The sequence below is a fragment of the Empidonax traillii genome, unplaced genomic scaffold (genome assembly GCF_003031625.1).
Source record: "Empidonax traillii isolate 1590-97213 ecotype Southwest subspecies unplaced genomic scaffold, ASM303162v1 scaffold65:size4453928, whole genome shotgun sequence".
Classification (NCBI taxonomy): domain Eukaryota; kingdom Metazoa; phylum Chordata; class Aves; order Passeriformes; family Tyrannidae; genus Empidonax; species Empidonax traillii.
The window spans coordinates 189,857-202,552 of NW_020955258.1; the positions used below are offsets into that span (position 1 = coordinate 189,857).

Genomic DNA, 12,696 nt, shown 5'->3' on the forward strand with positions numbered 1-12,696 from the left:
CTTTTTCAAAGTAACTGTTTTTGATAGGGGAACATAAACCAGTAACCTACTCAAAATAAGGACCTATTTTATTAAAAGACGCATCGTGGCTCAGACACTCAACACTTTGCAAAGCTGCCCAAGCTCCCAATGCTGCATATCCTGGGAGAAAGAAAGGTTTCTGTGTACTTAACAAGGGCACACAGTTACCGCCCACTGGGTTTTTAAAGACTTAAAGGAACTGCTTCTATAGATTCGCGAAGAATTCCTGATGCTAAGTCAAAATGACAGTAAAACTCTGGTTATCTCGCAGCTGCTTGGCTCCCGGAGGAAAAGCGAACTCATTCGCCACCCGTCTTTTATTTCCCTCTCCAGCAGTGAACTGATTCCCGCGCCCAGGCCACGCCTCAGGCCGGCCCCGCCGGGCTCCGCGGGTCTAGATGGCGGCGGGGAGGCGGCCCCGGGCGGGCGGAGCGGGGCAGCTCCCGCCCCCGGCCAGGAGGATCCCGCGGGGCCGGGTCCCCGAACCTTCGCTCCAGAGGCTCCGCGCTCGGGCCGAGCCGGGGCACGGGGAAAGGCTCCAGCCTCCTCCGCCAGAGCGGCCGAGGCCATTTTCTCCCCGCCCGGAGAAGGCACAGAGAGAACATGGCGGCCGGGGGTGAGGGGAGACTCGCAGTTGCGAAATGGTCGTTCCTCACCCGTGCTGACAAAGCTTTTAATTGTCTCTTTACTCTTTACACATTGTTAGTAGTTATAAAAGCATGTGCTACATGTACCCAGTCAGCTTTGAATCAGGAGAGTTTTAAAGGATCACATATAACTAACAAAAGATATCTTTGCAAATCACTGGCATAAAGAAACTTCGCCATGTGGTATCTTTTACTAGCTCTTAATGATGCCTTCAAGTCTGGAGGTTAACATGCAACTAGCCCTGGCTTGCCCTGCTGCTGTCACTGCACACACGCCAGTGCAGTCCCAGCCACCACCTCTCTTGTTTCAATTAAAAGCTACGTAAAGAAAATACTTACTCTTTCATACATATTAACAGAAATACCTTTCATAGCTATAGCACTGTGCCAGAAGCAGTAGATACCTTTTTGGGAGGTTGAAGAGGTTGCCATTTCAACACAGCAGTACAAGAGCAAGCACTTCTCTAAGTATGTTCTTTAATCCTCTGGGAAAGAAAGGTTTCATCGATTTATGACACTGCTCTCACCTAGAAAATTGCATATCTTACTTTACTCTTTTGAGAAAACCAAGTAAGGAAGGTTAGAATTTACATGAGAAAGTTTAAGAAAACTGGTAGCATGAAATTATAGCAAAGAACATTGCTTTAACATAATATCACTAAGAAAGATAAGGCAAAACTCGAAGATTTGCAAAAATATTTTAGTGGTTTTGTTTTTTATTATTTTACAAGTATAAAAAGCAATGCTTAAAAATCAAAATCCTGGATGATACTCTGGAAAACCCTCCTTCTGAAGCACAAGGTTACTCTCTGACAACTCCAAACCAATGTCACAGCTCCTGAAAATTATGCATTCTGTGAGCGAACTTACTTGATCCAGCTCAAGTAACCCTTTTTAATGGCTCCTTAAACCCCGTGTTCTGGGAGTTGATCTGACCAGTCTCTAAAGAATGTGTTGAGGCCTCTGTGGCTACAGAGCAAAGGGGTTGGCATGGATTGTAATATCTTTAATGCGAACATCATTAAGAGGTCGGTAGGTTTTCTCATTCACGGGCAGCTTCTCCAGCTCATCCAGGGTCTCCAAGCCATCAATAACTCTGCAAGAAAAACAGAAGTGCTAGAAATCTCCTTCTAATAATGATTTAAATTTCACAATTGACATATCTCAAAACACTTTACAGTTAAGTATCATAGGGCAAGAACTTTGCAAGCAAAAGATACAAATAAGACAGCCTAAACATTGTATGTGGCAAATAATGTACTTTGAAAGGAAATATTAAGCATCCATGATGGATTCTCAAAAAAAGTACAAATAATTCCTGCTGACCTGACAGAATCGTATTTTATACCAACCACAGCTATATAAAGTTCCTGGCTGCACTTCCTGACAAGCAGGACTGACAAACACAGTACCGGGCTTAGGTAGCAGCAAGATACTGGCCCTAGTGAACTTCAGTCAGAATTATTGAAATCTTACATCTGGGAAATCAATATCCAAATCTGAGATTATAATTTCTAACCTTCTGACTCAAAGACAAGACTGGACAGAATCATTAACAACTGTTGTAAATCTAATGGCACAGATTTCCTGCTCAGGCTGAAGAACTGGCAAGAGATTCTTCTACTAAAACCTCATACGTGTTTTTGTTTAAGCGACTAATTCTGGTAAATCTTGGCAGTTTATTCCCCAGCAACAGGCTTAGAAGTACCAAACCCATCCCCAGATCCAGTCTCAAATCAGATTCTTACTTCTCAGTAAACCCTACAACTGTATATCCAGATGTTCTGGAGTTCGTTTAAAATCAGGCTGTATCCATTTGGGAATGGATGAAAAGCCAAATGGAATAACTAGTGGGGGAGGGAGAGGGAAAGAAAGAAAGAAAATCTACATTCTTGAGGTAATTTTTAATATGCCTATTTCCACTGAATTCCCTAACACTAAGAAAAAGGGAGCAGCATTTTGGAGCAACTAATTCTGGTGCCAGTGCAAGAACATACATTTACATACATACATATCCAATATTCTAAAGAGTCTTAGAACCAGAAGCTTCTGAATTTGCATGGCATGTGCCCTGAAATCCTCAGGTCCTTCCCACACACTGATAAAGAGCCAAGCAGTTGGATCCTTACTTTCCAAACACAGTGTACTTCATGTCCAGGTGCGGTTGTTTGCCGTAAGTGATGAAGAACTGCGATCCATTGGTGTTCGGGCCGTTGTTTGCCATTGAAACTACCCCACGGACACTGTGCTGGACACGGGGAGAAACCTCAGTGTGAATACACAGCTCTGAAAGCAGGACTAACCTGTACAGAGTGCTCTGTGACCCAGAACTCTGCCTCAATACCATTATTCTGAACAAATCTTGGTTGCTAATATATTCTATCACAATTCATAATTAGCTCCTCAAGATTACTCTTAGAATGAAAAATTACTTTGCCTTAAGTGCATGAAAAAGGCTGTTACAAATCCTTTTTACTTCTCTTTTCAGTGATGAAAATCCTCAAACCTAACTTGCCAAGCACAGAAATGCCTGTTCCTATTTTAACAATATTAAGCTTTCTATCCTTTACTGCAGGATTATACTTTGTTTTACAATTACCAAAGAGGTGTTTCATACAGTACAACACTATGCTGATTGTTCTCCAACCTGTAAAGAAAATTCATATGAAAACATAAGTGCATATTGAAAGCAAAGAAATACCTTAAGGTATTCACTGAACTCATCTTCAAACTTCTTGCCCCAGATACTGTTACCTCCTTTCCCAGTGCCTGACGAAGAAGCACCACAGTAGAGATTATCAGATTTTCAGACTGAAAAATCCAGGAATTATGTTCTGTTATGACATTTTAAAACAAAGACCCTAGATAGGCTATAATTAGTTTGAGGCAGGGATCAGGTTCTTGTTTCTTGATACTGCACATTTAACTCTATGTAATGAACACCTATTAAGTAGCAGAGCAAAACAGTGACATATCCTCAGATTAAATTCAGTGTGAGTATAAACAGACACCGAGCTGAATCAGATTTTCTCCCCAACAGCTGACACCGTTTGGGACATTTTCCCCAAATGCTTTAGAGGCAGTGTAGCCTTTCAAGCAGAAACCAGATAAGCAGAGTAGCAACTTCTCCACATTCAACAGCTAGTAAGTCAACAGATCCATCATATTTAGTGGAAACAGCTGGAAAAACTCAAGTTTGTAGAATGCACAATTATTTAAAACCAGAGTAATGAGTGCACTTCTGTAAGCCCACCACAGAAAACTAATCTCAGCACTAAAACCTCTATCACCAATGCAATAATTCTTATATTTTATTTTTTTTTATTTACATTTTAGGTTTAATATTAATACTTAGAATTGCTTATATAGCTCTGAATTTTATTTTTATGTACATTTTTCTATAGAGAGACCCAGACAGAAGAATTTACCTAATGGATCCCCTGTCTGAACCATGAAGCCCTTTATATTTCGGTGAAATACGCATCCATTGTAGTAGTTACTAGCACAAAGAGCCAGGAAATTCTGCGGAAATCAAACACACCATATTAACAAACAACTGAAAAATAGTATCATCTTATTAAAATGACAGAATTGGCAAGACCAATGCTTTTTCCCCTGCTTTGCATCATGACTATGTGAATTCCACGGAGTATTGCCACAGAACAGTTACAAAAAAAATCTTAATTAATAAACTCCTTTGACAGTGTCACACATACAAAGAATTTTAAAGCTTACAGTGCAAGGTTGTCTGACTCGAGGAACAAACAAAAAGCCTGAGATATGCTCTGAAGTGCCACTCCCATTCAACTTTTTTATTTTGCACGTGTAATTCTGTAATCAGTAACTTGATGCCTCAGCTTTTTCATTAAAAAATAGATTATTTCAATTTATTGCAGAAAGGAAAAGCTGGGGCCTCTGACAAACTGGGAGCCTCACTCTTTTAAACTAAGATCAAGTCTGTGAGAGTGTGAGCAAACCTGTGGAAATTTGGGAATCCCATGATTTGTGCCATATTTCCCCTTGGGGGCAGAGGACACTGGGAGGTGCTGGAACTTCGAGAGAAGTGTCCCTTAGCTAAACCTTACCAAGTCAGAAACAGGCATCAACACTCTAGACAGTATGACACAGTGCACAAGTTCCATGAGTGGAAAAGACACTGTAGCAGCTTAAAATGTTAGCATTCCAGTATGTGAATGGATGAACTGCAAAAGCCACTCTACCTCCTCTACAGTCTTCACTATTTCTACTGCTTTGTTTCAGCACTAGGCAATCCTGCTCCTGTAATTTGACTTACTTCACAAGTCTTTGGAGTACGCTCACAGAATAGTTCAATTTTAATATCTCCTACATCGGTATGCAGCGTGACAGCCTGAGCAAAAAGTAGAAAATAATAATTGAATCAGCAATGGAATACTATCAGACTCAGTTTTATTTCTCAGTCCCACAAAGAACATAAGCAAGTTCCCACTGCATATAACCACTGTTTCAATACTTGGCCATAAGCCAAATAAGGCTACTGTCCTTCCCCATTTCCAGTAAAATCACCAGAAAGCATTCGGTTTCATTCAGGTTCAGGATGAATCAAGTTCGCAATGGTAATGCAGAAGCTGTTTTACGGTGTCACAATCCAGAAATACATTATTCACTTGCAACTGGACCTACTCAGTCACTTGACTGTAAAGGTGAAGAATCAAGGTTATACTTATTTGGAAGATAGTGTGGTTCACACACCTCACTCGTTTATAAACAGAGGATCAACTAATGTGTGTTACTTGCCTGCAGCCTTCTGGCTGATAAAGCTAGTTCTAAATGACAGAGGATATAATCTGCCTTCACAGACAAGCAAATGTACAAAATAACATACTTTTCTTAAGAATTTATAAATTAGCTTTATAAAATATAAAACCGCAGTTACCCAGTCACCTAAGCAAATATATCTCTACAGGCCCCATATATCATAGTGCTCCCATGAAAATGCAAAAACAATTACTGTGGAGATAAGTGCCCAGGAAAAATAACAAAAATCAGCATCATGTTGATACTGGCATATATACAAGTAAAGTAGAGAAGACAGCTGCCCACAGTGTCCATGAAGGTGCTATAAAAGGTATATGTCCAGTTTAAGATATGTACACTCTTATCTCTATTTCCTGATTTGCTAAACTTTTAAAAGTCTGCAAGTACAGAAGTTTACACACACTGAAGCAGGGCTTGCAACTGGAGTAATGCTTCTGTGGTAAAAGAAACTAAACTAGATTATCAAATACATGCCACAGTAGCATTAAATTTTAGGATCTTTGAAGTGAAAGTTTAATTATATTTTAGACTAATGTAAATGAACTGGTTTTCCTTTTCACTATATATTTTTATAAGTCTGAAATGAAAACCTAAACTTTTCATTACAAATTCTTTACAGCATCAGAGTAATATGTGTAATCCTTTGAGATGCAGAGCAACTGTTCACCTTCCAAAAGGTGACCATTTAAGAAAGAATGAAAATATATAAAAAGTGCTTTTGTTCTTACCATGTCTGCTTATCAAAAAGCTGAGGCAGCTCTCTATACAGCAATTTCCTGCACAGAAAACATAAGAAATTTGTTAGTTTTTTTCCCGCCAATCCCCATTTCTTTCTGATTCTAAAATATTTATGTGGTTATATGCTTTTACATCACATGGTTCTACAGTGCCATTCAAGGGACTGTGGATAAGTTTTACTTGCATTAAGCAGCTACACATCATATAAAGAACTGAAATTAGCACAAAAAGATCACTTAGAGAAAAGGGGTGAAGGTGCTAATCACCCTTTCCTAGGATGAAAGTTTATACTAAGCAATCGGTTTTTCCAAATATTATGAGAGTTGGCAGAATAGTAAATGGTAGAAATTACCAGATAAAAGCCCCATGGCAGTACTTAATAGACATGTGATTTGGAGCCGGCTCCTGACAGCTGTAGGCAGCTGCAACGGCCCGGAACCTGCATCCGAGCACAGGACCAGACTTTCTTAATCTTAGTACCATTTTCAAATAAGGCGTTTAGAATGGCGCTAATACAATGGAATTTGTGTAGAAATCAAGAGATTTACTCGCTGATTTCTCCTCTATACACCGCCCTCCCCGGTGAACCCCCGCGGAGCCCGGGGAAGCCGCCACCAGCCGGCTCCGGCGTCCCCACCTGCGCTCGGCTCCCGCTCACCCACAACCCGGAGCTGTGGCTCCTTCCCTGCCCACCCGAGGTGCCGCCACCCAGCTCCTCCACGGGCCCTCCCCGTCCACGGGCGAGGATGTTTGAACCTGCCGGGGCTGGATCCAGACAGATCGTCTGGAGGCAGGGACTCGCCTCCCGCCTGGGGCCGCCGCTCACCCTACGCGGCGCTGTGGAGGCCCGGAGCGCAGCGGAAGCGGCGGGGCCAGCGCGGGTCCCGCCCCGCAGCACCGAGCCTGCCCTGCGGGAGGGGAGCGCAGTGCCGCCCGCTGCCCTCGGCTGAGGAAGAGACTCCTCACGGCCGGGCTCTGCGGGTCGGTGCTGCCGCGGGAGGGGGGATGACGCTCCCGCTCCGCGCTCTGGGTGCGGGGCTGTGCAGGGCGTGACCCCGGGAGCCCGAGCGATCTCGCTGCTGTTCGGGCCGGTGGCTTACCCGGGCTCGTTCCGGCCTGTTTCCCCCTGTTGAGGTCGCCGCATGCTGCTGCCTGGCACGGCGCTGCTTCGCCGGCCTCTCCACCGCATCCGTGCTTTGGGCCGCCTGCACGCCCGCGCCCTCATGGACCTCAGGGAGCTCGTTTCTGCCCTGAATGACTTCGCGCCCCTCTCTCTGGCGGAAAGCTGGGACAATGTGGGGTTGCTGGTGGAACCGAGTCCTCCCCACACTGTGAACACCCTTTTCCTCACTAACGATCTCACCGAGGAGGTGATGGAAGAGGCGATGCAAAAGAAGGCAGACCTTATTCTATCTTACCACCCACCTATATTCGCGCCGCTCAAGCGAGTAACGTGGAAGACCTGGAAGGAACGGCTGGTGGTCCGAGCCCTGGAGCACAGAATTGGGATTTACTCTCCACACACAGCCTACGATGCCATACCTCACGGAGTTAATAACTGGCTAACAAAGGGACTCGGTGAGATTCTGTTAAAAACAAACAAAAAGTTAAAATTATTCATCGGTATATGCTGTTTTATGAGGACCTTTCCTCATTTTTCTTTCTTCAAGATTTTACAGGACTTCCTTGTTCTTTCTTCCCCTCGATATTTTTCTAGTACTACTAAGAACCTTAAACATATTTTAGGAAATTTATCTTGGTGATATATACCAGATATAAACACTAGAGGACATTTTCAAATCCATGACTGGTGGATGACTACTATTGGAACTGGTGGAGCATATATATTGTCTGCTGTGGTTGCAAAGCTTAGACCACCGACTTTAAATCACCACCTGTAATTTATAAAGTACAAGATCTCATTGTTTGCAAAGGACTTAAACTACCTGAAATTATTTTATGACTCATAGGTTATAACAGCTGTGTCTTTTCCAGTCTGCCATACAAAGCAGAAACTATTTTTGGTTTTGTACAATTCTTAGGATAAAATTGATGGCACTAAGAACGACAAATAATAAATATCTATCAACTTCTTTGGACTGAAAAAATATGGAAACAACAGGACAAAATGTCCTCAGTTCTGGTCAGGGAAAATGGATTTGAGTGCAAAATTTGCATCTTTTTGTTGTATCTCTTTAGGATACGTGCTAAATCAGTGTTCTTCTCCAGCTCTATAAAACAGCAGTCTTGTACTGTTTTCTCAGGTGCCTGTACTTCAGTCCCACTGCATCCATCAACTGCACCAAGCTGTCCAGCTGAGGGCACTCACCGGGTAGAATTCTGCACAGACACTGAGCATCTGGAAGTAGTGCTGTCCAAAATCAAAGACATCCAAGAGATCTCTTGTCTCACTACTTTCCCAGCCAGGTACGTCCTCCGCTCTCTAGTGTTGTACTCTTTCTGTTTGAAACAATAAGTTCCTGCAACTGTACTTTACTATTGTAACCACTTTGTTCCTCTGTGCATTGCTGCTATATTTTTCAGCAGCAGACCCAGAAATTTAAGGAATTATTGTCCCTTTCTGATCAATCATGCTACATGGTAACAGCAACTCAAGTCTGGCATCACATAGATTAGAGGTGCTAAAGAGGAGTATTAACAGGAAATCTGATGAGGTCAGATGAGTTGAATTCCCATATCTGTTTTTTCCATGGGAGTGAACTAGGCTAGGCTATTCCTTCTTTGTTCCTTTTTCAGTGGTAAAACAGCAACTGAGGCAGAATAGCTTTGTTTTATAATTATAATGCTGTAATTTGATCTAGTTTCTTAGCAAGCACCAAGCATATCTTTCCTCAGGGTTGAAGGTGAGGAGCAAACACGAGTCACTTTGAACTGCTCTCAGAAAGCCCTGTTGGAGGTGGTGGCATTATTGTCCCAGAACAGCCTTCTTTATCGCAAGACCGAGATTCTCTTGCTACAAAAGGTAACGGAATCATTAATTACTTCCTGTGAATGTATTACTTGTGTGAGCTGAGTGCCCCAAACACTGAAATGCAGCATCACAGGTTTCCAGTGCTACCCCATCAGTGAGCTGAAATACTGGCTTATGGGGATTTGAAGCCACGCGTGGTTTCCAAAGCAATGAAAATATTTAGGTGGCCTGTGCTAATTCTTAAAACAGTTCCAATAGCTGGTGTAACTAGTATGTTACATTGTAGGACATCACACATATTTTTGTAAAGTTCAGAGATGTTCCCGAATGCCCAGTATACTCACCTTTGTACAGTATGGAAAGCAGTGCAAGCTTCTGGGGTCAGCTTTCTCACAGTGATTTTAATTTCTTTTCAGCCTCTTCTTCCCCACACTGGAATGGGACGTCTGTGCACGCTGAGCGAGCCAGTCTCCTTGTCAAACATAATTGAGCGGATCAAAAGCCACCTAAAATTACCTCACGTCCGTGTAGCTGTGGGAACGGGCAAGACACGAGGTAAACAGACCTGCACGTTAGACTGTCCCTTAGGACCGGCATTCCAGGAAGATAAGGAGCATGAGTGTGTGTGTGTGTGAGAGTGGCAAATACTGATCTGTCTTAAACAAGTTTACTTCCAAGTAAACCTGCTCTGTGAAGCAGTGCCAGGAAACAGCATCTTAGAATTTAGACAGTACAACCACACAGAAAGAATCTCATCTGTACTTCTAGTGGGAAGTTATGTTTTACGCTGGTTGACGCAGTAAAGAAGGGACAGCACAAATCAAATACATTTCATAATTTATATAATTACTAAGATTTGTTTTGCTGCCCAGGATAACACACACAGAGGTGTACTGTGTCATTGTACATTCCCTCTTGTGGCTGAGTGTTAATTTCAAACCATCTCAAAATAGTAAGACGCTTCATGGTATCCTTATGAACCATGTTCTGATGAAAGATAAGGCAAAAAGGTGAACCAGCTCATACAGTGGAGTCTTTAGAAAACTGTGGAGCAAGCATCCTCTTATCCCAGCTACCTATCCCAATCTCCAAGCACCACAGCTACTAGAATTTGCGAGAGCAAATTTGCTGAAAACTCTTTGTAACTTAGGAGACAAAAGTCTTATTAGAAGCCTCTTTGCTATCAATTGCACTAAAAAATCCCCAAAATATTCTGAAGCCTCTCATGGTGTGGGAATGAAGTGATATGTCTTCACTTAAATGAACAGTAATTGCAAGGCAAGATACTGTAAAACCTCAACAGAATTTGAAAACTGTGTTGTGTGTCCCCTCTCCTTACTCAGTTTAATGTATATGAAGAATTAAATTTCCTGTCACATGTAATAGCTTCTAATCAGCTATCACAGCAATTGGACAAATTTTTAATGGCATGGAACAGTTTTCAGCTTGCATTAAGACTGGCCTTCTGAGAGCTAAAATTTAGCAACCAGTATAATGGCATCATTAGTTGGGAAACAAATTATGGTGGAACATGAAGTCCTGGAAAGTGTAGCAGCCTATTAAACAGTTCAGAAACCTAGCTAAATAAGACCTCACTAGGAGAAAACTAGCCATCAACCAGCCACCTGTTGTGGTGTTCTGAAAACTTTCCTACCCTTGAAGGAAAAAATCTACCCATCACAGAGGATTGTGCTGTATTTTCAGAGATGTTATAAGCCCATGACTCTTCAAACTGACAGCTGCGTCACCAACTCCAACAAATTTACATTTACCCTAAAATCAAGGTAGTTATTGTGAAACAGTTAATCAGTACAGACATGAGGGATGAACAGAGTTTAACTGTGGCACCTTGTGTCCTGCAGAATCGCTGGTGAAGAAAGCTGCTCTGTGTGCTGGTTCTGGGAGCAGTGTCCTGAAGGGAACAGAAGCTGACCTCTACCTCACAGGTAAAAGATGATGTTGCTGATTCATTATCTTTATAAAAATAGTCACTACAAACAAACAAACAAACAAACAAACAAGCCAGGGAAAAAATACAGGAGTTGACTGGTTGTTGAAAGATTTGGCCAGAAAGGGTTACCTATTATTTATAATTGAGAAACAATCAGTTTTTGGAATGATAGAAGAATAAATATTTAAATAGAGATTATGTGGATCAGATGGCTGTGTGGCATTCCCTACAGAATTCCCCAACAGAAAATGGAATATAATGTAGTCTACAGAATCTGCAAAGACTCTGCAGATTCTGTAGACTACATTATATTCCATTTTTATATTACCTAAACTGTACTAATAATGATCTACATGACATTTCTTTCTCAAAATGGCAGGAGAGATGTCTCACCACGACGTTCTGGATGCAGTTGCCAAGGGGATAAGTGTTATTCTGTGCGAGCACAGTAACACTGAGCGAGGCTTCTTGTCAGAGCTGCGTGACGTGCTAGCGACCCACCTACAGAACAAGGTCAACATCATTGTGTCTGAGAAGGACAGAGATCCTCTCCAGGTGGCATAGGGGAAAAAAACGTAATAGAGAGAGAATTCAGTCAATCATGGTATCTTGCACAGACTCATCCAGCTGCAAGCTTAGTGGAGGTGTTTTCAAGTGGTTCAGTGCAGAATGATTGTATTGTACGGTCCCTCGAAGTTTGGGGTATATTTTGTCGTGTCAGAAAAATAAATACTTGTTTTGGGCTACCAAAGGTTTGTTCACTCACTTACTGGGCTGCACTTGAATAAATTTACTGTTACTTCTTGCTTTTATTTAGATACATTTGATAACCAAGATATTCTAGGATTGGTTTGGGTAAAATATGTAAAACCTGACTTATCTTCAGATTTAAGCTTACACAGGTCTACCCCACTTCAGTTATGTCAAATGATGCCAGTGCAAGTCACTGACATTTTAGCTAATAAATTTTACAAAAAGTACTTAATGAAAGGGTGTGGATCACCCATTTCAATTAACAGTTTTATTAAGGCACCACTCAGATGCAAATACAGAACACAAATCAGGTTTTTGGTACTAGTATTCAATTGCACAATCTACCACTAATGCAGTTTAAAGGCTTTTTAATAGAGGGACTCTTGGAAAAAGCTTTGGAAGATTAAAATTCAATTCCTTAACAAAGCTGTATATTAATTTAATGTTACTGTCTTTTAGAAACAGTTTCTGTAATTGTGGCTCTTAGTTACAGGATTGCTAAAACTGAACCAGTCGTTTTTCACCGCTGATAAAGCTTGAGTTTAATTTTTCAAGTTAATTTTTTGTTGTTGGGGTTTTTATGGGGGTTTTTTTAAGGGAAAAAAAATCTCACAGTTGCATATCATACCATCTACAGATGGTAAATATTTCAATTACAAATTGGTAAAGATCTTGGCACCATCCTTTTAAGTTAATAAAACTGGCTTATCAAGCAATGTCTCTACTGTATAACTCCATGTCTTCTTCCAGTTCCATTTAAGTGGAAAGAGATGACTTTGGTATTATCTGAAGCTACCAAGGCTATAAAAAGGCCATCATTCTTACCCGTACCATGCAGACATCTCAGCTGAGGAACC

The 12,696-nt window shown here is 41.7% G+C and overlaps 2 protein-coding genes across 5 annotated transcripts; one reads left to right on the forward strand and one right to left on the reverse strand.

The window, feature by feature from the left end:
- Positions 1–1,390: 1,390 nt before the first annotated feature.
- PPIL3 (peptidylprolyl isomerase like 3) lies at positions 1,391–7,064 on the reverse strand. Of its 4 annotated transcripts, none has more exons than XM_027880100.1 (8): positions 6,960–7,064; positions 6,580–6,642; positions 6,194–6,241; positions 4,963–5,037; positions 4,097–4,190; positions 3,370–3,437; positions 2,798–2,916; positions 1,391–1,764 (listed from the first exon to the last, which is right to left on the reverse strand). In XM_027880100.1, exons 3-8 carry the CDS (start codon positions 6,194–6,196, stop codon positions 1,638–1,640), a joined length of 486 nt encoding a protein of 161 aa, XP_027735901.1. In that variant the 5' UTR covers positions 6,197–6,241; positions 6,580–6,642; positions 6,960–7,064; the 3' UTR covers positions 1,391–1,637. The 4 variants fall into 4 exon arrangements, with proteins under 4 accessions (XP_027735901.1, XP_027735902.1, XP_027735904.1 ...); XM_027880101.1 differs by having other exon boundaries at positions 1,543–1,764; positions 6,556–6,642; XM_027880103.1 differs by lacking the exon at positions 6,580–6,642 and having other exon boundaries at positions 1,543–1,764; positions 6,960–7,045.
- Positions 7,065–7,292: 228 nt separating this feature from the next.
- NIF3L1 (NGG1 interacting factor 3 like 1) lies at positions 7,293–11,837 on the forward strand. The gene is made up of 6 exons (XM_027880104.1): positions 7,293–7,781; positions 8,468–8,630; positions 9,060–9,186; positions 9,552–9,690; positions 10,998–11,081; positions 11,466–11,837. The coding sequence occupies exons 1-6, from the start codon at positions 7,346–7,348 to the stop codon at positions 11,648–11,650; spliced, it is 1,134 nt and encodes a 377-aa protein (XP_027735905.1). The 5' UTR covers positions 7,293–7,345; the 3' UTR covers positions 11,651–11,837.
- The last annotated feature ends 859 nt before the right edge of the window (positions 11,838–12,696 follow it).

What these genes read in the sequence shown, in the direction of transcription:
- NIF3L1 (XM_027880104.1), top strand. Translation starts at nt 7,346, where the DNA reads ATGCTGCTGCCTGGCACGGCGCTGCTTCGCCGGCCTCTCCACCGCATC. An exon ending in CTGGCTAACAAAGGGACTCG is followed by an intron (nt 7,782 to 8,467) that starts GTGAGATTCTGT and finishes CTGTTTTCTCAG; the next exon opens with GTGCCTGTACTTCAGTCCCA. An exon ending in AGCTGACCTCTACCTCACAG is followed by an intron (nt 11,082 to 11,465) that starts GTAAAAGATGAT and finishes TCAAAATGGCAG; the next exon opens with GAGAGATGTCTCACCACGAC.
- PPIL3 (XM_027880100.1), bottom strand. An exon ending in AGTTCAGTGAATACCTTAAG is followed by an intron (nt 2,917 to 3,369) that starts GTATTTCTTTGC and finishes CCCCGTGTCCAG; the next exon opens with CACAGTGTCCGTGGGGTAGT. An exon ending in AAGTACACTGTGTTTGGAAA is followed by an intron (nt 1,765 to 2,797) that starts GTAAGGATCCAA and finishes TTTTTCTTGCAG; the next exon opens with AGTTATTGATGGCTTGGAGA.